Source organism: Crotalus tigris, unplaced genomic scaffold (assembly GCF_016545835.1).
Source record: "Crotalus tigris isolate CLP2741 ecotype Arizona unplaced genomic scaffold, ASM1654583v1 scf7180000020201.887925, whole genome shotgun sequence".
Taxonomy (NCBI): Eukaryota; Metazoa; Chordata; class Lepidosauria; order Squamata; family Viperidae; genus Crotalus; species Crotalus tigris.
Window position 1 is genome coordinate 488,948 of NW_024097902.1, and position 26,399 is coordinate 515,346.

At 36.2% G+C, this 26,399-nt stretch overlaps 1 protein-coding gene across 14 annotated transcripts in view; it reads right to left on the reverse strand.

Moving 5' to 3' along the window:
* The window catches only part of UNC79 (unc-79 homolog, NALCN channel complex subunit), a 176,024-nt gene that overhangs the window by 70,559 nt on the left and 79,066 nt on the right, over positions 1 to 26,399 (reverse strand). For all 14 annotated transcript variants that reach the window (XR_005559472.1, XM_039365857.1, XM_039365854.1 and 11 more), the window contains 12 exons: positions 22,884 to 23,111; positions 21,484 to 21,625; positions 16,987 to 17,069; positions 16,508 to 16,656; positions 15,419 to 15,576; positions 13,089 to 13,270; positions 12,704 to 12,905; positions 11,687 to 11,866; positions 9,597 to 9,659; positions 8,462 to 8,748; positions 5,256 to 5,438; positions 4,224 to 4,386 (listed from right to left, as the gene is read on the reverse strand). Coding sequence is in view for 13 of the 14 variants with exons in the window: in XM_039365857.1 (XP_039221791.1) it covers positions 4,224 to 4,386; positions 5,256 to 5,438; positions 8,462 to 8,748; positions 9,597 to 9,659; positions 11,687 to 11,866; positions 12,704 to 12,905; positions 13,089 to 13,270; positions 15,419 to 15,576; positions 16,508 to 16,656; positions 16,987 to 17,069; positions 21,484 to 21,625; positions 22,884 to 23,111 (2,020 nt within the window). In the remaining variant the exon portion in view is untranslated. The remainder of the gene's footprint in view (positions 1 to 4,223; positions 4,387 to 5,255; positions 5,439 to 8,461; positions 8,749 to 9,596; positions 9,660 to 11,686; positions 11,867 to 12,703; positions 12,906 to 13,088; positions 13,271 to 15,418; positions 15,577 to 16,507; positions 16,657 to 16,986; positions 17,070 to 21,483; positions 21,626 to 22,883; positions 23,112 to 26,399) is intronic.

The window sequence follows — 26,399 nt, forward strand, 5'->3', positions numbered from 1 at the left end:
ATATCACAACCCTCATCCTAATAAAAGCTCAGCTTTTTCAGACAGCTTAAAGCTATATCACAACAGCCCCAAAGTGCTTTTTCAAAAGGCAACTGAACTTTGTTTTTTCCTTGAAGACATTTTGCTTCTCATTCAAGAAGTTTCTTCATGTCAGACCTGAAGAAGTTTCTTGGATGAGAAGCAAAACATCTTCAAGGAAAAACAAGAAAGTCCAGTTGCCTCATGAAAAAGCACCTTTAGGACAACCATGACCAGGATGACTGAGAATTTCCATAGACATATCACAACAGCATTACACAAAACACACACCTTCCTGTATGGTAAAAAAAGATACAAAACATACTCTGGGTGAGCTGAGACTATATATTTGGAAAAAAACCTGTGTAATTGTTAAGATAACTGTTGAAATTATTTTAGACAGAGGAAGAAATAAGAGAGAGAGTCTGTTTGATCCATATTTTAAGAAACTTAATTTTATTTGCATTGGCATGCAGATTTGAACATAATAATTATTTGGACTGCATATTTCTTTGAATTTTGCAATGCAGTTCTCAATTTACTACCTACATACAAAAATGGAGACATAAGATTAAGTTGCAACATACTGCTGTAAAAGAAAACTGCACAAAATCAATGAATATAATTGCAAATATTATATTAAAATACAGTACTAGGGAATATTGTTTATGAATATATATGATTATTTTTGTTTTGTTCATTTAATTACAGTTTTATGCAAAAAATTGATAAAATTAACACAGGATTTAATTTATATCAAACTGCTCCAAACTGAAAGTACAACAACTTTCAGTAAGATTACTAATTTTCTATTAGATTGCAGTTAAATCTAAAATATTTAAGTTTCTTTCATTAAAAATTAATATCTGGTCTTTGCTGGAAACTAACACTTCAGAAACCCTATTAAAATCTCATACAAAAACACTGATACTTCAGAAAGTGTTTACTTAACATGTGCCATACAAAAAGAATAATTCCTTTTTCCTTAGTAAAGATCAGAGAAGAAAACAATCTTTCCACCCCCATTTTGTTTTCATAATGTTTCCTTGAGAGATGTTGTAATACCAAGTTATGATGAGAGATTATAATAGGGCCAAAGTCATCCAGTCAATCTTTAGCCAATCTTCATGACTAAATAAGGATTCATAAAGAATCTCCTTAGTCCATATCTGAGATTATCTAATGTAACTAATTATCTAATGTAACTAATTATCTAATGTAAAATCCTACAAGCTAGACTCCAGCAGTATGTGGATCGAGAACTACCAGAAGTACAGGCAGGATTTCGAAGAGGCAGAGGAACTAGAGATCAAATTGCCAACATATGGTGGATCATGGAGAAAGCTAGGGAGTTCCAGAAAAACATCTACTTCTGCTTCATTGACTATGCAAAAGCCTTTGATTGTGTGGATCACAACAAATTGTGGCAAGTTCTTAAAGAGATGGGAGTACCAGACCATCTCATTTGTCTCTTGAGAAACCTATATGCGGGTCAAGAAGCAACAGTGAGAACTGGACACGGAACCACTGATTGGTTCAAAATTGGAAAAGGAGTCCGGCAAGGCTGTATACTGTCGCCCTGCCTATTTAACTTATATGCAGAGCACATCATGAGAAAGGCAGGGCTAGATGAATCAAAAGTTGGAATTAAGATTGCCGGGAGAAATATCAACAACCTAAGATATGCAGATGATACCACTCTAATGGCAGAAAGTGAAGAGGAACTAAAGAGCCTCTTGATGCGGGTGAAGAAGGAGAGTGCAAAAGTTGGCTTGAAACTCAACATTAAGAAAACCAAAATCATGGCATCCGGCCCTCTCAATTCCTGGCAAATAGATGGGGAAGAAATGGAGGTAGTGACAGATTTTATTTTTCTGGGCTCAAAGATCACCTCAGATGGGGACTGCAGCCAAGAAATTAAAAGACGCTTGCTCCTGGGGAGGAAAGCTATGGCAAATCTAGACAGTATTCTAAAAAGCAGAGACATCACCCTGCCAACAAAAGTGCGTATAGTCCAGGCCATGGTTTTCCCAGTTGCAATGTATGGCTGTGAAAGTTGGACCACAAGAAAGGCTGAGCGCAAAAGAATTGAGCCCTTTGAACTCTGGTGCTGGAGAAGACTCCTGCGAGTCCCTTGGACTGCAAGGCGTTCAAAATGGTCAGTCCTAGAAGAGATCAACCCCGACTGCTCTTTAGAAGGCCAGATCCTGAAGTTGAAACTCAAATACTTTGGCCACCTAATGAGAAGGAAGGACTCACTGGAGAAGGGCCTAATGCTGGGAAAGATTGAGGGCAATAGAAGAATGGGACGACAGAGAATGAGATGGCTGGATGGAGTCACTGAAGCAGTAGGTGTGAATTTAAATGGACTCCAGAAGATGGTAGAGGACAGGAAGACCTGGAGGAACGTTGTCCATGGGGTCGCGATGGGTCGGACACGACTTCGCAATTAACAACAGCAATGTAACTGTACTATTTTGCCCCAAACAAGTATCCTTCATATCTTCAGATAAAAACACCTGTCATTGTCTGCTAATGCTAGCTACCAGATTAGAGAAATTATAGTTTGAGCCATTGGGAAGACTGCATATTGAAAAGATATACTATATACCCTGCTAGCATTTTAACTTAATGCTTTAGTAACTGTAGAAAGTCAATTTTCTACAGTTTACAGTATTTAGAAACTGTAGAAAGAGAGATCTTGGAGTCCTAGTAGACACTTAATTATCACTTAAGACTCACTTAAATATGAGCCAACAGTGTGCAGCAGCAGCCAAAAAAGTCAATGCAATCCTAGGCTGCATTAATAGAGGAATAGAATCAAGATCACGTGAAATTCTAGTACCACTTTACAAAGCCTTAGTAAGACCACACTTGGAATACTGCATCAAGTTCTAATCACCACAATATAAAAAGATGCTGGGACCCTGGAAAGAATGCAAAGAAGACCAACAAGAATGATCAGGGGGCTGGAGGCTAAAACATAGGAAGAATGGTTACAGGAATTGGGTATGTCTACTCTAATGAAAAGAAGGACTAGGGATGATATCAGTTTTCCAATATTTGAGGGGCTCCTACAAAGACGAAGGGATCAAACTATTTTCCAAAACACCAGAAGGCAAGGCAAGCAACCTAGAACTTCCTAGTGGTTAGAGCAATCAACCAATGGAATAGCTTGCCTTCAGAAGCTGTGGATGTTCCATCACTGGAAGCTTTCAAAAAGAGACTGGACAAACATTTGTCTGAAATGGTACAGGGTTTCCTGCTTGAGCAGGGGGCTGGACTAGAACACTTCAAGATCCTTTCCAATTGTATTATTATTCTTTTCTAAACATATATGTCCAATGCATCTTTATATATAAAAATTTGAATTGAGAAGTCCTTCAAATTGAGGATTCCTTCCAACAGAGCACTCTTTTCAATAAAATACAAGATGTGTTAATCATAAGGCAGCATCATATATTTTCAGTTCCATCAAATCAGCCTTACGATCCAGCTGGGAAATACAAAAATGCCTTGCAGATTGTCTCAACTCAAATGCCATAATAATTCCAGAACTATTCTTTTCGAAAGACTGGTGAAGACCTAGTGACGCTGTTAATCAAGATATTATTAAATGTAATCCTAATATTGTGCATATTTGCTCTAACTTCAGCTACAAACAAAATCCTCCTCATCCTTTTCCAAATCACAGTCATGAAACAACCATCCAGCAAAGTGGAAAGGGAGAGGATGTATCCTGACTTTTTGTTTCCTTCCTAGCTCTTTCGAATGGTGTGTAAATGTGGTTTATCTCTATGTGTCTATTGATGGCTGATTTGTCTGATTGCCAAAGTTCTAGGAATTTCCTTGAGTTTCTTGGATTTAAATTTGGTCTAAGATGATCACAATTCCCAGGTAAACTATGGTTGAATCTGACCATATGTTGGACAATTAAGGATTTTTCATCATGTCTTCTGGCTGCTAACTAGTTCAGATCAGAAATACTTGAAAAACAGGGTTATTGATTTACAGGATTATATATAGAAGGCCAGTTTCTATCCCACACTGTTTCATATACAAAATAACATTTTAATACTTGTCATTGTTATATGGAATGCATATGTAGCATAGTTTTTTTTCTTTAAAAACTGCACCTAAACAAAAAGATGAAAATTAAAAAAAAATATTTAATGACAATTGGTAGGGATCATATGATGTAATACCTTTTTCTTTCTCACTGTACCGGCTTACATTGCTGTTGTCACTATACAAAGGACCTGCTGTGGCATGAGGCTTGCAGCTGTGATACTGGGCATTTAATGTGTTGATGGTTATATGGATGAGACTCAGCACAATTTTACTGATATCGCAATCTCTGTAAGGATACTGAAGAAGGGAGGAAGGGAGGGGGGGAGGAAGAAAGGAAATATTTATAAACATTGTGATTATTTTCATTTAAATTATTCTGGAAAACTCCAAAGCAGTAATTTAATTATTTCAACTCTTTTATTCTTTTATACATCATAAGTCAAAGGTGGAACAATTCTGATCAACAGTGCTAAGAATGAAATATCACTGAAATGAGGGAATGTTAAAATAACTTTTAAATTATTCTTTGCTTTTAAAAGTAGATCTGATTTATATATGCTGTATCAAGAATAAACAATCCTGCATTCACAAATGACCTCAGAAGCATCCCATCTACAGTCTCTGCTGAAGCTGGCAGAGTCAAATTCCTCAAATCTTTTTGTATTTATAAGTTTGAAGTGGCAAAAAAACAAAACCTATCACAAACACAGTTTTCAACATTTGGGAACGACTGAAAGAATACAATGGATACTGTATACCTCTACAAGTTTAAAGAACCCATTTTGTCTTTTAAAATTTTTTCCAGTTTTTTTTTTTTTAAAAAATACAGTAGCTCCACATTTCAGTGTTTTTCTTAATCAAAGCCCATGCCTTCTGAGGCCAAAACAAAGAATAGTCAAGATAAGACATGTCAAACTCGCGACATCACTTGACGTTGCGTGACATATCGGAGCTTTTTCCTCATTGCCAGCAATGGGGTGGGCGCAGTTTCCTCGTGATGCATCCGGCCTGCAGGCCAGCAGTTTGACACCCCTGGTCAGGCTAAAGAAAAAGTAACTCACCCCTAATATGTATTAAACTATAATTGACTTCACAAAAACAATTGTACTGAAATTCTGATGAGACATAGATTTGGAGTAACTGAAAGAAATAAGGGAAGTGCTTACCTTATATAGGATGACAAGCAGGGCCTTCAACCACATCTGTCGAATGTGAGGCTTAAGGGACCAGAGGGAACAACGAGGGGGCTGCTGGAAATAATGTCTAAGCTGAGGGCACGTGCAGTACTTTAACACCTGAGCCACCAAAGGGAGAAGATGCTTCCCTAGATTAATGTTATAATCCATCACCTAAAATTAACATTAGATTAGCATTTAGAACACTCTTTAAAAAGAAAAAAACAATATTTAAAGACTTGCATCAATACATTCTCTATAAAATCTTAGCAGCAGTTGCAGAAATAAACGTACAAGGTTAAATACAGTGACTCATTAAGTAAAATTTTAAACAAACCTATGATCACTTAATTGTATTAAAAAGCACATTTGGTACAGTAAAGTTGAATGCATCTTGATTGATAGGACTTAATTGTCATTCATGCTGCTGAATGCGAATGGAAATTAAAATTTGCATTCTTAAGATTGGTTGGAAGTTATAATAAAAGATAGTTAGCCATTTTTGTTAGTTATTTCCATAGCATCATACTGAGAAGTCATCTCTATGGAAGCATTATACTCTCAATTTGAAGTTCCCTGTAAGCAAAAATGTCCCATTCTCATTGCTTGATAAAATATAAAACAATGCTCACTATGTTTAGCAGGTATCGTTTCACAAACTAAAACTATACACCTGCAAAATTGTAATGTGTCCACACAAATATATGTGCAGTATGTACAATGCCATACTATTGTATACTGATTCACACCATACTATTCGAAGAATCGTTTTTAATTGCCATCACTTTGCCTGACACTTTATAAGATAAATGTCCTAACAAATTTCTGTCTAAAAATGAATAATAGTGAAAATATTCCCACATACACACCATGATGTGGAAGAATAATACAATAGCCGTGAAGCCAAAAAGATGAACAATGATAGCCCTGGAATTCAAGCTATTATTCTATAACTTTTCACTTAATTATTCAGTACTCATAAAATGTATGAAAAGGATAGTGGAAACAAATAGGATAGCCTCAAATTTCCAAATATAAGTACGTATTTCAGCTATGTCCTTCTCCTGATTGACATTCAGTCCTTCATTCTGAAGGAGATTTATTCTGGTACAAACTTAAACATGTAATTCCTTGTGTAGTCAGCACTCCCATATACATCACAAACCCTTTAAGTATCCACATATGTACCGTACTCATTTTAAGCTGAGTCCTGATATCTCTCAGCCAAATGATCAGTCCCTTGGTGGTTTGCCTTAGCCTGAGCAGAGATGGGGAACATATGGCACTTCGTATATTGCTGAATTAATACTCCTAGCACCCACATCATTATCTAATGTGACCACAGTTGCTGCAGACTGTAGTTCAGCCACCTCTAGTGGGTTACAAATTCTCCATCTTCAGCCTAATTAATTTATTCCTGCTAGAGCTTAACACAGTATCACTTTGCCAAATGCTACCCAGTCACAGTAATAGTCATTTCAAGGAAACATATACAACACCATCTGCTGGATTAGCATCCAAAACAATAATTTGATTGAATTATATAGTGTATTAGTTCTTGCTATTAGAACATTCCTTTCCAGAATGCTGTTACAATAGCAACAATGAAAAAGGAATATATGTGAGAAATGTTTTTTTCATGTTCTGAATGAAACATTTCAGAATTAAAGTGAGCACTAAAGGACTGCATCCTGAGCATTATCTTTCTGTTTTGATCTTATCCACACTCTGTTTGGTATGTAGGCATCCATTGCAAAGACTGTTAGGAGCATTCTGCAAACAGCCAACTATTATTGCAATTTGGCCACATTCACAATTTAACAGATTGGTCCCTTCAATAGCTTGATTAAAATAATGTTTAAATAAATCTTCTAAATTTCTGAACAAAATTAAACATTGATGAAATATTAATCTATTGCAGATGAAAATGCATGAAGCTCCAGCCCATGACACTGTCAAGAAAATATGTCTTCTCCTCCTATTATTACTGTGTTTGTGTTTGAAAGAATACGTGGTTGAAAGAATTAGCCAGTGACATTATCACTGCCCAGGGGATGCCCATTTCTTCTAATAACAAGTTTTCATATTTCACCTTCCCATCTGTATTCATGTGCTATGAGTAACCTGGATTCTTACAGGATTGGGATTCTATGTGCTATGAATAACCTGGATTCTTACAGGATTAATTGGAAAAGGTAACATCTAGATTACAGACTAAATCCGAAGACTAATACTATGTTTCATTTTCTTTTGCTTGCTTGCTTCACTGCTACTTTGGAATTAAATCTTTAGTATGGCTTAGTCTTTCTTTCTTTCTCACTTATTTATATGTGCCAGCTTAATCAAAATATGTGTCTAAGTGGCTTATAAAATAATACAAATATTAAAATACTACAGTGGCAAGACAAAAACTATATCTAACAATTTACCGTCTCTAAATCCATAGCAGGAGGATCTCACTCATCTACTTCCAAGACAAAATAAATAAACAGATGAATAATTAATAGATGGAATAAGCAAATTTAAATGCCTTTCTAAAAGGAAGGAAGGAAGGAAGGAAGGAAGGAAGGAAGGAAGGAAGGAAGGAAGGAAGGAAGGAAGGAAGGAAGGAAGGAAGGAGGGAAGGAAGGAAGGAAGGAGAAAGAAAGAAAGATAGAAAGAAAGAAAGAAAGAAAGAAAGAAAGAAAGAAAGAAAGAAAGAAAGAAAGAAAGAAAGAAAGAAAGACAAGGCTCGTTTCCTGGTCCCAAGATGACAATCTTAAGAGAAGGGTTTCAGAGAGACTCCAGTATTTTTAATTTTATTTTTTTCTTACTTTTAATCTATAAACAACTGCTTGAATATAGAAAAGTTCCATTCAAATTTGCAGAAAGATGTATTTCCATTTATCGATTTCTATTCAAGTAGACATTGATTAAAATATATAACTTGACCATGTGTACCTAAATATTTGCATGGAAATGTGTGTGTGTATGCCTGTGTATAAGTACTATATACATAAATGAGAAGTTAGGACTTTTTAAAAAAAAGTGCACATAACAAGTGCCTTTTTTCTTTTCATAGAAATAAATGCCCTATATGCCATTGAATTCTTCTGATTATGGCTATAAATTTCATTTTCAGGAATTGCAATAGAGCTTTCAGCCAGACCATGAGGGATAATTTGACAGGTTATACCAAATGCATAAATCTAACTCACTTGTGCAATTCCTGCGATAAAGGCATTAAAGCAGGTTGATATTCGCATCTTCTGAGGTGCAATCATGAAGCATCCTTCCTGTTGATCATAGCCCAGCAAAACATATAAATGGCGCTTGACTGTATTGAAGGCTTTCGCACTGCTGATATCTGATTCTGCACTACTCTCATCCTTGGCCATAAACTTCATCAGCACAGTAATGAGTTGATGGACAGTTTGATGATCAATCCCAGCATCCTCCGGGAGAAGGTCCTTTATGGTATTACCATTCTCTGGAGATGGCTGCCCTGTTAGCATGGAAAATTAAAAAAAATGTAATATAGAGATTATCACTGGGGAAAAAAAGCTAAACGTCTTTTTAAAGGAGGTTTTAAGATGGCAGCAAAACAGTATATATCTTTTTTTAGTGGCCAGGGGGCAAAACTATAACAATTATTATAATTATAAACAACAACATAACACAGACATCAAAATGATTCACTGGAACATTTGACAAAATTATCATGTGCCGATAATGAAAACTTGATGGGAAAATATAGTTAAAAAGTTATAGAAAAAGTGTAGGCTAAAATATCATTGGATTTCCAAACTCCTTCTGACTCATATATTTGACTATCAACGGAATATCCCAAACTAAGAAAAATTCTTTTCTTTTTTATGTAGCTACAGAATATATTGTTGTTGTTAATTGCGACCCATCGCGACCCCATGGACAACATTCCTCCAGGTCTTCCTGTCCTCTACCATCTTCTGGAGTCCATTTAAATTCACACCTACTGCTTCAGTGACTCCATCCAGCCATCTCATTCTCTGTCGTCCCCTTCTTCTATTGCCCTCAATCTTTCCCAGCATTAGGCTCTTCTCCAGTGAATCCTTCCTTCTCATTAGGTGGCCAAAGTACTTGAGTTTCAACTTCAGGATCTGGCCTTCTAAAGAGCAGTCGGGGTTGATCTCTTCTAGGACTGACCGGTTTGAACGCCTTGCAGTCCAAGGGACTCGCAGGAGTCTTCTCCAGCACCAGAGTTCAAAGGCCTCAATTCTTTTGCGCTCAGCCTTTCTTATGGTCCAACTTTCACAGCCATACATTGCAACTGGGAAAACCATGGCCTACAGAATATATAAATGCCACATTTACCTTGTGTTTTTTCTGGTGTACCGCCAAGGGCTGGAGCAGACTGTTCATGTCTAATCAGCCTTGCTGCTCAAAATAAAATGGAAAGCTAAGGTTAGCTTGTATGGATCTGTGACATCTTCAGGAGCCATTGCTGTACTCAATGGAGCATCATATATACTGTGTGCAGGAAGTTGAGTTATACTCTTGCAAAGCTTGAGAAATTCCTAATTTTGCAAATCAGTACCACTAATGCTATACTAGTAAGCCACTGCTAGTCAATGGGGGCAATATTGAGCTTGAGGGATTAGTATTCCTACTGGGCATACATATTTAATAATAAATAGTAATTTATTAAATTTATATGCCACCTGATTCCCAAAGACCCTGGACAGTTTTCAAATTGTTAAAAACATTTAAAGGTTTAATTTACCTAAAATATCATAATAATCTCTAGTTAATACTGCACAACTATCACTTTGGCCAATCAATGTAATGTATTATTTGCATTTTATAATAATACAATAAAACAATATTTAAAAACAAGGAAACAACAAGCCAGAAACTAAAGGTGGCTTCAGTCACACTCATCAAAGGCCTTGGTGAAGAGCTAGATCAGTGGTTCTCAACCTTTTTAATGCCGCGACCCCCAACCGGTCGTAAGTCGAGGACTACTCAACCGGTCGTAAGTTGAGGACTACTCAACTGGTGCAGCACCGTTTGCAGAATGGGACTTTTGGCGGGCTCAGCAGGGCAGAGACAGCCTGGACAATTCCTATTGGCTTTTGAAAGCCAATAGAATTAGACTCTATTCAAGAGAGTCTATTCTATTGGCTTTCAAAAGCCAATAGAATAAAAGGGAGTGGCACAGCTAAGGAAAAGGGGGAAAAAAATGGCGGACTGCGTTATTTGGCGACCCCCGTGAAATGGTTGTTCGACCCCAAATGGGGTCCCGACCCACAGGTTGAGAACCACTGAGCTAGATCTTCAAGCCCCTTTAAATTATCACTGGGTAATTTATTTTGAATAAATTACTATTTGAATCTTTGGGGAACCTCATTCCAGAGGGCAGATACTGTTGTAGAGAAAGCATGTTTCTGGGGTCCCGATAGATGCCACTGTTTAATCAACGGAACCCAAAGCATGCCAGCACTGTCAGATCCAATCAGCTGGGCAGATACTATGGGAGAAAGACATTCCATAATCAGACCCTACGCCCTGTAGGGCTTTATAGGTAATAACCAGCACCTAGAAAATTGCACCCAGAAGCAAACTGGCAACCAATGCATCTGTCAAAGTGGAGGTGTTACAAGGCATCCTGAGGCATGAGCATCACTGGCTGTCCTGTTGCAGTATGGATGGTCTTCAAGGGTAAGCTCTGTGTAGACTGTAGTCAAGTCATTACCTCAAATAAGTAGGTAATGTCAGCCAGTAGCTCATGTAGATATTAAAATATCTTTTTGTTTTTAACAATGGGCAATAACATTGCATCTGAGAAGAGGCACATCAAAGAAGCAGTATTTTACCAGTGTTTAGAACTGCAATGTAGTAATAAGTGATATATTATAATAACAGAAAACAAAAAACACTTATAAGCATAGATCTGAACAGAGTGGAGGGGTTGGGGAAGATGGATCTTTGTAGTAACAATGGTTAGCTTGCCAAAACATTTTTTTCCTCTAGAGATACGAATTAGGTATACTTATGAAGCTGGATTATTATTAGTAGAAAACCATGGTTATGACATTGCCTAATAATCATGTCACGTGTGTATGTAAGCACACATACATACACACAGGTATTACATGCACTGATTTCTCCTTTTTTAGATGAGGCACCCTTGTTTGGAGCAAATTTATTAAAACAACAAACAAAATGGGTTTAAGGAAAAGGATTTGTTTATAAAATAATAGTAGCAAACAGAAATTTTATAGTGCATTTTATTATTCCATAGGTCACTTTCAGTAGCATGCTGTAAACTGTGAACAAAACAAGCAGTTAAATCAACCGTTTTATCAGTTTAAAAATATCTGGCCAAATCCTAGATTTCATCTCCACCTAGTGGCAATTGTGCAAGAGAATTAAAATGGAGGAAAAAAATTAAAATACTCAACGGATTTTGGTTGTTAAGGTTTCTGGAAGGGAAAGTGCCCTCTTGGACTCCAATGGACCTTTCACACTGTCCCTCAAAGAACGCACGCTCTTCTGCCGATTCCGAGCAAACCGAGCTCTCTTGATCTTCCACATTGCTGTATCACTTAAGTTGGCAACATTGGTCCGGACAGCTGTGATTGCTTTTCAAACAGGATTAAACCAAATTTTATTTCATAGCATGTTTCAGACTAATTTGTAAGCCCACACCTCTGTAGTTTTCATGCTTGGATTCATAAACATACATTTGTTTGTAACCCAGGGCTTTCAAACAGTGTGCCATATACTTTCGATTTTTCTTCCACAGAGAGATAATGCATGGGGAGTACGAAATATGCCCAGTCCAATACCAGCCCATGCTTTTTAAACTGATAGAGTGGCTTCATCCAAAATAAATGATCTATGACTGATAAAAGATGGCCCAAGAGTAAGGCATGTAACTGCATGTTTCTTCCATAAACTTTCATATCCAGTTTTTACAAAGTTGTCTTATGTATTCAAACCACAGATTGCAGGAGAGCCAGTTTTTTTGGCTTGGATGTGATAGAAAACCATGATTTAAGTAATAGACAGAATCACTGAATTTTTGGCTTCAAAAAGAGAAGGATCATGAAGGAGCTTACAGGGACCTTTTTTTTTCCTGGTTTAATAAATTATACTTTATCAGGCCAAGAGCATTACTTCTGAAATAGGTTAGTTATTTTTTAATTGATATAAATTATTTGAAGCAGTAAAGGTATTTTATTTGTGTTATGCTGCCAGCCCAATGTGTGGTACCATAATCATCAGTATCATACTAGTAACTGAAGTAACTGGCTATATATTACTAAAATTATTTCCACAAGGGGAATATAATATTTAAATGTGTTATTCGCTGTAAATATGCTCTTGTTTTATAACAAAGAAGAGACATTTTAGTTTAGACATTTTACAATTTATTTTAATTGTAAAAAATAAATCATGCTACCAAACTTTCTTACTTGTTGGGAAGGGGAATTCCTTGTTGCAGTCCAAATGAAGTTGTGCCTCAAGAGACAGGGTCTCAAACCGATTCACAAAGAATTCCCAGCTCAACGCCGGAATATCTTGCTTGAGAAAATGTAGTAGCAAAAGCTTGCTAAGAATAGTGGGTCTGTCTTTAACAACAGTATCAAACTGGAAATCAAGACAAAGGCATAGTCCCTAAAAAGAATAATAAAAGGTATAAAAGCAATTACTTCGAGTTATCAAAGAAACCACCGTACTTACCAATATCATCAAAAAGTCTGAGAGTTTACACAAATGGATTTAACTTTAACTCTACCAAGAAGTTTTAAGCCTGCAACTTATCTGGGACCATGTTTGTTTCTTCACTGTTTAACATACCTGCAAGGCGGGCCTTTTTATGGTGTCTAACAGAAGCCCTGCTCTGGTGGCCACAGCTGGATTGACATCCTCCACAGCAGTCAGAAAACAACAAAAGGCATGTGCCAAAGAATATTTCAGTAGATGGTTTTTGGTCACTGAGTGAATATCCAGGAATCTACACAACACTGCTACTTTCTCCACTACAAGTAAACAGCAAATAAAGAAGCATGTTAATTGAGACATGGCACCATGATAACTTTTGTGAGAGAGCAATCATGAAAGACCATCTAAAATGTTTGCATCTGCATTCCAGAGCTTGACAAATTGTAAAGCAGAACTGCCAGATCATTGTGAAAAGCCACAGGACCCATAGGTTCCTAGGGGAAAAACCACCCTAAACTATCCTCACTATTGCATATTTAATAAACAAACTGCATAGTGACAAGAACGTGACTTGACCAAAAAACTAAAATTTCAGATCACAAGCCAACTAAATCAAGATAAAAACATGTGGCCACTTGTGTGAGTGAGATTGGACTTTGGGCCCATGTTTACCATGGAGGCTTTCAACTCCTGAAACATCCTGAATCTCCCATACAGAAGTTGAAGTCCCCCAACAAGGACAAATAAGAGACACCATTGGACAATGTGGTAGATGCTAAACGAATATCCCTCCCTTTGTCATTATACAACGTGGTTCTCTTCTTCCCACTGATCCCCAAATTTGCTTTAAGAGTTGAGCTTGGAGAACATGGGAACTGTAAGGAGGAAGGAGAATTTGTTACCATTCAAGCGGTAAATAGATAGCATGCGTGCATCTCAAACTGTAACATTTAGTGTCATAGTTAACATTCCTGTATCAATGAATTCCGTGACTAAATTAATCCAAGAATACCTAAAAGCTTCAGAAATTCACTAGACACAGCAGCAACAAAGTATTTAAAATATATATTGTTGTATTTCTTGCTGTAACAGTTGAAGCTCAGGCAGGAACCAATGGTCCCCACAATAAAGATGGCCATTATCCAAACATACATCAATACTAGGATTCAAGGAATGTGCCAAGGGAAGTATCAATTAATTCAGAAGGGCAGAAAAAAGAACTTCAGTTTCAAAGCTTTGAGCATATATAAAAATTCCTGATATTTTTACACTGTAATGACCAATTATCTGTTGTGGGTAGCTTAATCAAACACGCAGTGTTTGTAAGCTTTCTGCCAAGTAAAATTGAAAAGTCAAACTAAACTGAGAAGTGTCAGAAGAGCTGGATTTATTGCTGAATACTGGTCCAGAAAGCCTGACATTTGCTTAACTTCATATTTTTATGGCCTTTAAATACCATACTTTCAACAGATTCCTAAATGGACTGAACAGACTCTTCCTCTCCTATTTCTCCATAAAGTTGATTAAAACCAAAAACATAGACTTTAGAATACATGATCCTGATAGATTACATACTCTTTGCTTTATACATACTTGTACATTTTTATAACTCTTTTACTTTTGATACATTTGAAAGTATTGAGAAATGGCACAGTCACATTTTGTGAAAGAACAATCATGAAAGACCATCTAAAATGTTTGTATCTGCATTCCAGAGCTTTTAATAAATTTTAAAAGTGCTTTTTATACATTTTAAAATTATGCTGATTATTTTTTCTCTATTCCATAAAAAGTGAAACCTATTATTTTTTAAAAGAAGGAAATTCCTGGACCCAGGACCTTTTGCTCATGTCACTCACGCCTCTGTCATTTCCCATGTGGAATATTGCATTGTTGTTGACATGGGGCTGTCCATGAAGACAACCTAGAAGTTACAACTGGTCCACAATACAGCTGCATGCATGGTCTTGGGCACCTCTAGGTTCACCCACATTGTAAACCTGTTGCGTGAGCTGTCCTGGTTCCCAGTTGCTTTCCCTGAAACACTGCCATCTAGTGGGACCTAGGGAATCTGCCTTTTCTATGGCTGTCCCTACCTTGTGGAATTCAATCTCTTCAGCAAATCCCCACTCTCTTGGCCTTCTAGCAGGGTGTAAAAACCTGGCTCTTTACCCAGGCCCTGGGGTAGAGTAATAGAGTCTGTGCAGAGTTCTTGGGGTACCCAGGGGGATTGATTGAGGTGCTGAGTTTTTCTGAGTTTTTTAATAGTTTTATATTGCCCCGAGCCACCCAGAATTTTTTAAAGATGGGCAGCTATGCAAACTTTTTAAAATAAATAAACATAAATAGATGTGCTTTTACTTATACCAACATAATTTGCAGGGAAATTCATTAACATTTCAGGGAAGTTTTCCTTTAAATGTGTACATTTTTGAACCATAGATTTCATCTGTCAAAAGACATACCTGCTTCAAATCTAACTTTCCAGTCTTTGCTATTGAAGTTGGTATTGATGATTGTCCAGAAAATATCAGCTCCATGGGGCAATGAAAGAGCATGGAGAAGGAGTGGCACTGCTAGTGAAGAAAGCTGGGAGAACTCCGATTTTACAACTCTCCATAAGCTGGGGACAGATGAGAGAGGAGGCAACTCAGAACACACGATCATGATTCCATATATTATTACTAGTTTCTGCTACATCAAGCAGAACTGATTTCTGCAATCAATAATTTCTATGCCCATAAAGATGTGGTAAAGATTTTGTCCCCCTAGCTGTGCAACTCTGTTGCCTAAATGGTACTTTTTAATTAGGAATCAGAAATAATTGCATCTTTTGGCCTTAACTTTTTTCTTTTATGGTGGAAGAAATCTAGCAAGACAGCAAATAGGATCTTATATCTGCATCAATGCCATTGTAGACAAGAATTCTGGAAAAATAGATCACTACATTTTTTTTTCTAAGCTGTTTTAACTTTTGGCTCCAATTGAACTGATTTCAATTCTCTTAGTTCAAATCCTGTGATACTGAATGAATCTGTCTTGTCTGACGTCTACAATTTTGTACTTCAGATGCGAAGGAATCTGGGGAAAATGCCCTCTGATAGTCTATTTGTATTTTATGGCATCACCTGCGTTGTTATAACCAACTGCAGACATCTTAAGTAACTTTTAATTCACTACAATGCTCTTTTAATCAAGTTCCCTAGAGCAATATGGAAAATTGAAAGGGCAGTTCCAAAACCCAATTGTCCAGCAGAGAAATCCAAGAGCAGGGTTAAGTGTCAGAATACATGGTTGTTCAACCATGCTTTGGACCAGTGTTTCCCAACTTTGGCAACTTTAAGATGTGGGGACTTTGACTTCCAGAATTCCCCAGCCAGCCAAGGTTGAGAAACATTGCTTTGGACTACTGATGGGTCCACCCATATATTGATTTAATGTATTTTAACAATTTCAGTCCAGATTGCACCAAAAATAAAACCATTGATTTATGGCCAAAACTTGTTTGGGTATACCTATGAATTTATTAAACCTCCTTTTGATAAACGTTATACCTGGCAATCAGCATATGGCCCTGAATATATCCTAGGAATTGAGGATAGTCCTTCCTTGCAATGTATAAACATTCCCCATGAAGGCAAAGAATCTTCAAGCAGTTAAGCATGTTAAAGAGAATATCTGGCTCTTCAAAACGTGCCATTTCCTATGCAAAATTTGGTAAAGAAACAAATAAAATATGGTAAAATTAATCTTGGATTCCATACAAAAATAATACATTTCAAACACTCTGAAATAAACTAAAATTGTAACAATTTAAACATAACTTGATTTAGTAAATATAGTGAAGGAGAATCAAACTTATCTAAGTGCTATTCTTTTTCACTTTTTGGTGCGTAACTTTTTTTTTTTTTAAGAATTGTATGTTCTAAAAGATTCCATACAAGTTCTAAAAATGGTGCCTTATTGAGTTTGCTGTTCTAAATTATTAAATTCGTAAAGATATTTTGAAATAAAAATTAAAAGTGAAACTTACCTGCAATATTGTATATATGAGTTTCAATGTCACTGGGAGCTGCTGGTAACAAAATTTCCTTTCAGTGTCATTTTTTATAGGTGCTAAAAATTAACATAAAAGATTATAATATTTCTGAAAAATAAGCTGAAACCCACATTTTTTTTTGCACTGAGTATATCCACAACTCTATATCACTCTTGTATTAAATTTATGGCATAGAGCTTTGATACTTTAATGGTTTTTCATTATTTGTAGAAAAGTCCTCCAGGGCATGCAGACCTTCCAGCTGGTGAAATAATCATTACTTGAATTTGGTTCTAATTGACTATATAGCATAGTTCAGAAACCCCCATTAATAGCATTTTCAGATTTTGTGTTACCCTTTTTCTAGACATTCTTGACCTAGGAGTGGAAATATTACCTGATCCAGAAGGTGCTGATCAATTAATCTGGATGGGAAAGAATGACAGACCATTGTGTTCACATTTATTTTTTTTTAAAAAATCCCCACATAGAAATGGGGGAAGGTTCCATCTAGGAATCCACATGATATTAGATGTTTTTCCTTTCCTTTTCTTTTCTATTGTATTATTTTTACATTACTCTTTGAATTTTAAATTTCAGTATATTGCCATTTATTGAATACTATTATCTCCTCTTTTTTCTTTGGCCTGTGGTCATACAGATATTCCTCAGCTTACAACTGGTTGTTTAATGACAAGGTTACAGTCGACTTCCCCATAGTTATTTCTGTCCCATTTTCGAAGTTACATCCCTGAGCACATTTAGGGTGCTTAGCAACTGGCTCACTTTTATTTGCAGTAATCCATCGCATGTGACCCCGATTTGTGATGTTTTAGTACTTTCTGGTGTTTATTTCAGTTTCTGGGGAAAAACACCCATTGGGGAAAGTGGATTCAGTTAACAACCCCCGTGTTTATTTAATGTCCATCATAAAAAATAACCATAACTGTGTCTAGTCATGTTGCCATGTTGTATGACCACAATGATTAACAACCATAATTCCAGACTCAATCACTGTTGCAAATTGAGGACTACCTGTATGGATCCTTTTTGTAAAAGCATTCATTTTTCCTTTCCTTCAGAGAAGGACACTGTGATCCAGCAGAAAGGACAGCCATGTACATTTTATGTAGGTGGTCATTGTTCCTCGGGCATTGGTTTTGCTGTTATTTTTATTGTACTGATTACTTTTTAAATTTATTATTGAAAAATGATGGACTGGACTGGATGGCCTTGGAGTAGATAAATATATATAAGTAGATAAATATCTTTTGACTATTCAGTTTGGTCCTGATGCATCAGCAACTTCTGACCACAAATTATTTGTTTTATTGGAAAATGTTTTAGAAGATTCTAAATACATAAACTCTCTTCATAGACAGCTGAAAGGTATGATTAAAACAGATTCTGGAAATTTAGAGTAGATTTGGATTATCCTATTTTATTGAATCAATACTGCCTCTTATATCTCTTCTGTGCTTAAGATGATACTATTTCACATCAGCAGATGCTTTAAAAGGGTTATATATTATAATTTTCATCCTGGAGATTTAATATACTTCAGAAGCTTTTGCTACAATGGGAATTTGCTCATTAGGAGTCCCATTTCATTGTAATATTTTCACTACTGTTAGTGTGAGTTTGTGAAAGTAAAAAAGGTTGAAAGATATTAATGCAATCTTGAATCATAACTTGTAAACATGAAATGTATCAGTTTATAAAAATTTTCTGAGCTTGAAACGGAGCCCTCCCAAAATATAAAAAGTTTGGGGAAAAAATCTACTACTTTGAACTTAAAATCCTGGACTGAACAATATTTGCTCATTTTCAGATTATGAATTGGTTGAGAGAAAATCAATATGATTTTGTAAGACAAAAGTTTGATTTCTTGTTAAAAATTGAATGCCTGTTATATATCTGCACTATAAGTAAGCTGTAACCATTGCCACTGAAACTGAGTCTATCTACTTTCTGTTGGTCCTCCTCCTCTTCTCTTTCCTTCTATCTTTCCCAGCATGATAGACTTCTCCAGAGAACTAGATCTTCAGTACAAGGTACAAATCTAACCCTGAGTCTGAAGTAGGATAATGTGAGCCTAGTCATTTGTGCCTCAAGTGATAATTCTGGGTTAATTTGCTCAATGAACCATTTGTTTGCTTTTTTCAATATACATGATGTTTTAAAGAGTCTTCTTCAACCTAAAATGTTAATATTCTTTCTATTCTGCTTCTTCAAAGTACATCTTTTGTTTCCATAGTGTAAAACTGGGAAAACCATTAACTACATAGTTCTGATTCTTTGTAAGTTTAGACACAGCATGATATTTAAGTATTTTTCCAAGTTCTTCACTGCTGGTTTACAGCATATTTTCTTGACTTCTGGTTCCTTTACTGTTGAAAGTTGATTATAAAAAGCAGAACTCATACACTATTTAAGTATCTTCATTGCCATTCTAAGACTGATTACTATACTTGTCATTAGTTTGGTCTTCTTTATAGTTAATAGTCCCACCCATTTTTTTTCACTACCCTCCTTGACTTTCATTACTAAAGCTCGAAAATAATTTTCAATTTCTGAAGCCAGCTGGAACATCTGGCATCTTCTGCCTCTCTGTGTAGGGCTCTAATTTGTGCTAAATGATCTTAAGCATTGCTAGCATGGTGAAATTAAGAATACAGAATAATATCAACATATGTTTTGTTGGTTCTCCTTTTTTAGTATTGAAATATAGGTTGACCTGTTCCAATTTGTTGGCTGCTATGTTCTCTAGATCTGGCATACTTTGCATATAATCTTTACAGATTCTTCTTCAGTTGCTTGGAATATTTCTATAGCTATTCCATAAATTCCTGTATCCTTCTGATTTGCACATTCATTCTTAACAGCACATTTAATTTCATGCTGCAGTTCTTTTGGTTCTCTATACATAAGATTCAGAACTTCAAAGTGATTTCTGATGTTCTCCTTAAAACTGGTGGTTATATGCTCAAGATCATAAATGGAAACTAGTTGGCTTTTTTCTTTAGCTTAATTGGAAGCTTTCATATGAGCAGTTCATGATCTCTTCCACAGTCAGCTCCTAGCCATTTCTTTGCTGTATAACTGAGTTTTCTACTTCCCTGGAGCAATAATATAGTCAATTTGATTTCTGTAAAATCAATCTGATAAAGTTCACATACATGGAAATCATTCTGATTACAAGTAGTCCTCATAATTATATGACCATAATTGAGCCCAGAATTTCTCTTGCTAAGCAAGACAGTTGTTGAGTTTTGTCCCATTTTACAATAAACAGTTGTTAAATGAATCACTGCAACTGTTAAGTTAGTAAAGCGGTTGTTAAGTGAATTTGGATTCCCCATTGACTTTGCTTGTCAGAATGTCACAAAAGGGGATCACATGACTCTAGTTTCCTGCAACAGTCATAAATACATGCCAGTTGCCAAATTCTGATCACATGCCCATAAGGATGCTGTAATGGTCGTAAATGTGAAAAATGATCATAACTGACTTTTTTCAGTGCCACTGTAACTTCAAATAGCCCCTAAAAAATGGTTGTAAGTCAAGGACTACCTATATTGGAGCATTGTGTCAGCAATGCAGAAATCATTGATAAGTTATTTTCCTGCTTCATTTCACTTTAGCAAGCCTGACACTTGCTTGCTAAAGTGGAAGTTCAGCTACACTTTCCTTCATAGTTATTACTGATGTTAGCACTTCAATCTCCAATCACAAGCAGCACATCTTGCTTGGATCTTCTGCCAGTTTCAGATTGAACTTGATTATAAAGTCAATGATTGCACTAAACTCAAATACTGTCCTTGCTATGTCCTTCCTATAAAAGCAATACTGTTCCTACTTTGTTTTTGTGTTCTGAGAAGTAAGTTCTGACTGTCCAATTGTGTTCCATTTAATTTAATTGATGTCTAAATTGTCAATGCAGTCAATTCATTTCATTTTTCACTATGCTGAGAATGGGATTTGTTCACATGCTCTATTCCAGGGGCATAAAGATGTTACTGGTTTCTTGTGGGGAATTTTCTACCTTTCTGGCAGGCAGTTCAGTTCAGGGCTTGGAAAACCATTGGTAATGGAAGGCTAACCTGCCATTAGAATGAATGATCTCAAGATGCCTCTCTGGGGCTAATCTCAGTTGATATCAATATTTATTAAAGGGACTGAATATATATATATATATACACACACACACACTCCTAGAAGCACGAAGCCGAAAAATTAGTCCTCATCAGCTAGCCACACCCGTAAAGGTGTGTAGTCTCCCACTTAAATCTTTAACTCTTGTCAGCAAAAAGAAATCTGAATTTGTAATGTATCGCAGTAGCGACGTGAGCCTGCTTAACACTCCTAGTTGGGGGGCTGCAAGGCAAAAGAGATTATAAAAAAGTAGAACTGCAGTATAGCAGTCAAAATGCCAAGGTGTAATTTTAATCATTATAGTATTTTAACTTTAACATTTAAAAATAATAATACCTGTATTTTTTGTTGCTTCTGTGTGGTTCCCTGGGTTTTCTCCTTGCTCTTGGGCAGATTTGTTTTTTGCATCCCCTTCGGTTCCTATAATGAACTCCGGTTTGGAATCAAGAAGACTGTCCTCTAAGTTATCTGTCGGTTCCTTCAAATACAAATAATGTTCAGTATCCACATGTACATATTTCAGGGCAACATACAGTCAAGTGTCAGGGAAGTCTGGAGTTTCAGGCAGTTCAAATGAATATAAAGGTTTACTGCAAGCTTAAACTCTCTACAAGAATCTGAGCTACTAAGAATGAAGGGAAATTTGCGGGAGTTAAGAATAGAAAGGAATTTAAGATGGGCTGGACTTAGATTTCTTGTGGGTCCACATGAACACATGACTGATGGTGAGTTTGACCCCTCCCTCGAGCTCAGCCTTGTCATCTCCTACAAATACTTTACATACAGAACTAAGACTAATCAACAGATACTAGACCTTTCAATTTTATCTTTTGCATATTTTTTATAACCAGACAAGAAAGCCCTACAAGAATTATGTCTCACCCTTCACAAAGTTGACATTTATAAACTGCTATGGCTGTTTTAAACAATTTGTAATAATTGTGTAAAAATGTTTACTATATTTCAACGTCATTATACAGCATCCCACTTTCACTGAGTTTTATTGCTGTTTGTAATCTTTGAACAAAAATCTGAACTCAGAATTTTGGTCATAAGTCATTGTGGTAATAAATCAAGTCACCACATGTCTGGACTTGATTTTTATGAGCATTTTTATTGTGGTTGTTGAGTGAATTACATTGTCATGAGTCCAAATCCAGCTTATCCAACAGGCATTTTTTGGGATGGAAAAGAAGTTGCAAAACATAATCATGTGACTGTGGGCTGTTGCAACTGGTCATAAATATGTATCAATTGCCAAGTGTCTGAAATGTGACCATGGGAGTGATGTAGAAGATATAACTTCAAGGACAGGTTGTAAGTAACTTTTTTGAGTCCATTGTAACTTTGAATAATTGTTGAGCAACTAGACATTAGTTCAGGACTTTTTCACTATTAAGGTGAAAAAAATGATGACCTTCCAGATGTTCCTGAACTATATCTCCCAGCAGCCTTACCAATCTGATAGTAATTAAATTTAAGAACTGTAGCAACACCTGAAGAGTGATAGTTGCTATTCTACACCCTTTTTAGTTGCTGTTGAATGGGACCTTGAGAACTTGAAAGCTAATACACCCATTGGATTTCTATGTAGATTTTTGCACAAATCAAATGGCATATTGCATATTCAACATATGGAAAACAGAAAGCAAAATATCACAGTCATGACCTAGATATATAAATATAATAGGATTTTTTCTGGATACTTTTTTAGATCCTTTCTTTAATTTGCTTACCACCAGTCTGATTTCTTCTTTGGGGGCTAATCTTTCCAAGAGTTCACAAGCCAGCTGATAGCACAAGATACTAGATTGGCACAAACTGCATTCTACTGCCTTCTCATCTTTTTGACAAATATGGGAGCCACCCCAGGGGGCCTGGAATACATTGTTGATGATAGAAATTATGTCTTTGGAAATGCTGTTCTCCAAGCCCAAGGTAATGCCATCATCTTGTAATTCCATCTGAAAACCACATTTTGGGAGGAATCATTAACAAAGTAATTGATATATAAATATTGGCAAAGGGTAAAATCAATAGAAGAATACTCTTTTAAAGGTGCTTTTAATGTATTATTGAGATTATGTCCTATCTTTTCTCTAGGAGCTCAAGAAAGTAAACATAATACATTTCCCTCCAATTTTATTCCACAACAACTTTGTGTACTGGATTACATAAAGAGAGACCACATTAACCAATCCCCCCACACACACACACACTGAATCATCTTCCATGGCTCTGTATGTATTTAAATTTAGGTCATCCTAGCCCTGGTCCAACTAACTAAATTAATCTACTAACTAATATACAACAGCACATTGGCTTTTAAAAGCTCCATGTATTTGAATAGTTGTTAGTAGCCAATGTAGTGACTGTTAGATGGACATAACAATGGGTTTTCCCAGTTAGGAATATGGCTTCTGTATTCTGCACTTACTGTATCTTTGAAATCATCTTCAAAGGCAGCCCCATATAGGACATATTGCACTGAGCCCCTCTATGTGGGAGATGGGTGTTTAAGAATGTTGACAAATAAATAGTCCAGTTGAGTAGTGATTACAGTGTGGTTATGGGTCACCAAGATCTTACTATTACATTTATGTCTTGTCTTTATAACTTGTCTATCTTTTGTGAGTTTACAGTATTGCATATGGGAAGTCTGCCTGATTTTTATCCTCATAACAAACTGGTGAGACAGGTTGTGCTAAGACCTAATAGTTGTGTCAAAAAAATCACCCCAGTCAGTTCTATTGTTGAATGAGAACTTGAACATGAGGCTTCCCAGGCCCAATCCATCTCAATACTTATCATTAATTAGATTTATTATAACCATCCACCACAAAAGAGTCTAACTAAATCACATTGTCTCTTATTGTTCCAGTTCTTCTTGTTCTCGTTCTAGCTAGCTGAATAAATTAATCAGACATCCATCTGACTTGAATTCAGATTAAAAAGATTGTACATGTAATATTTTTTGGCATATGAATGCAGCACAGATTCCATGGTACTCATCTCCCCAAACTGGTATATACTGTACAGTATGTTCAGACAAATCATAATATACGACATACAGATGAAAATTATAAAACTGACTACTTCTCCTTATTAAAAATAAAGCCTGTATGAATCACTGTGATTCAATTTCAGTTTGAAATTGTTAAAACAGGTATGATTCCATTTGAGTTGCAGTTTGACATTTAATTTTAAACTGATTAAACTACCTGTACTTTGAGATTGTTGATTCAACCTTTTTATAGGATTCATTATAACAGGAAAACATTAAAATAGTTGAAGCTGCTTTGATAGTCTGGAAAGAAAATTATAATAGTAAAGATGGCAAAATTTTCAGCAATTGGCAGCACTTAGCACTAGCCTTGTCTGGATCTGGATGCCAAATAGAGCCAGGTTTTATTAATATATAGGTAGGGAACACCAGAGCTGTAGACTAGATTGGTAAATTGGAAAAAAAATAGCCCAGTTCTATGTTGTTCCATAGAAAACTACGTGATTTTGTTTGCTAAGTCATCAGGAGCTGGACTTTTTTTTTTTGCAGAGATGAGGAAAAGACAGGACAGCACCCACTACATTTTACAGAAAAGAGCTCAAATGATTTGGTCAAATCGGTGCAGAAAATGTCTTATAGGTAGTTCTTATTTAAGCAATCACAATTCAAACCAGCAACTTGGTCATTAAGCAAGATGTCGCTAAATGAAAAAAATCATGTGACTTACAGCTATTGTTTTACTTCAGCATTGCATTGCTTTGTTTTGCAACATCAGGATACCACCCAAAAAAAGCTGGATGAGCCCAAATGGCAGGGTTTCTAAACTCATCTCATGAAGAAGCTAGCTAAAAGGGCAAATTTTATAGCTCTTTTCCCCCAGTACCCTACCATTGGGATACTCACCTGGCACTGGGATAATTAGCAAGAAGAGAATGTTTACATTTACAGGCATTGAAGAGAAAGGGATAAAAAGAGAGTAAGCAGGCACACAATAGGGAATACACTTCAAAAGGAATACTTTGGTGCCAGCTGATTGCCTTTAATGTAAAACTGATTAGGATTTAGTCAGTTTCAGGCAGCAGATGCCAGCCAACTGGGTTCTAATCAACTAATTAAGAATACAGAGCTGAGCTGGTTAACTTGTCCTTAGCACTTTTTAGGGAGTGAGAGAAAAGCAGCTCAGGAAGAGACAATTTTATTTAGACAATCTCTCCTCTCTGGGGTGGTGATGGGTCAAGCCAGGGCAATGTGTACTAATTAACTGTAATGGTAAACACAGGACAGAGAGAAATTGCTGCTGTAAAGGTCATAAATACAGGATTGGTTGCAAAATTACTTTTTCATCACTATTGTAAAAGTGAACAGTTGCTATCCGATAAACAAGAATTAGTTTCAAACAAAAACTATAAAAACTATTAAAGTTCTTGCTTGTCCATTTCTTTTTTTTAACATGACATTAATGTCCACTGGCTTTCCCTTCCTTAAGGGCCTCCCCTAAGGAATTAGCTTTGCTGCCTCCAATTCCTGCATTTAGCAGAATTACACTACTCTATAATATCTGGCTGGCAACATTCATTCCTCCTGGGAAAGCTCACCCCAACTTTGGTTTCCTTTATTTCAGGCTGGACAGGACACATTGGCAAGACCTCTTCTGGATGGAATTGAATTGTATCAGGGCTGTGCCTTACTGGTAACACTCTTAGTTAATTAACAGAGCAGCAAAACCAGACTAGCATTGCCAGAGATACACAGACCATACAGAAGGAAATTAGGATAGAGATGATTAGCCATCTGATTTGATTTGCTGTGTAACAATAGATCTGCTTCAATCTGTAAATCTGTTTTGACTGGGTAATTCCACTGAAGCTTCATTTAGAAGTATGTATTTGAAGTAATCCACAGTCCTTCTAAAAGATGCATGAAAAAAGCTGTAGGAAGTTTTGATAGGGAAACAGTCAATTGAGCAATTGACTATTTATATCCTGAATGCTGCATCTCCAAATGATTAACTGCTTTTATTGAATTTTGAACTGAATATAGGATTCAGCTCCTCAAAGTTGCCTCAGACTGTGATATGAATGTCATATAAATTTAATAAATAACTAAACTAAATATAGATCTTTGACTCAGATTCAAATTCTTGACAGCATGTCGTGTGAAATCAGTAATTTTCAATCAATATTTATCAATTATACTACATATCCATCCAACATTAGAGCAGAGGTTATTAATGATCCTTTTCTAGCTC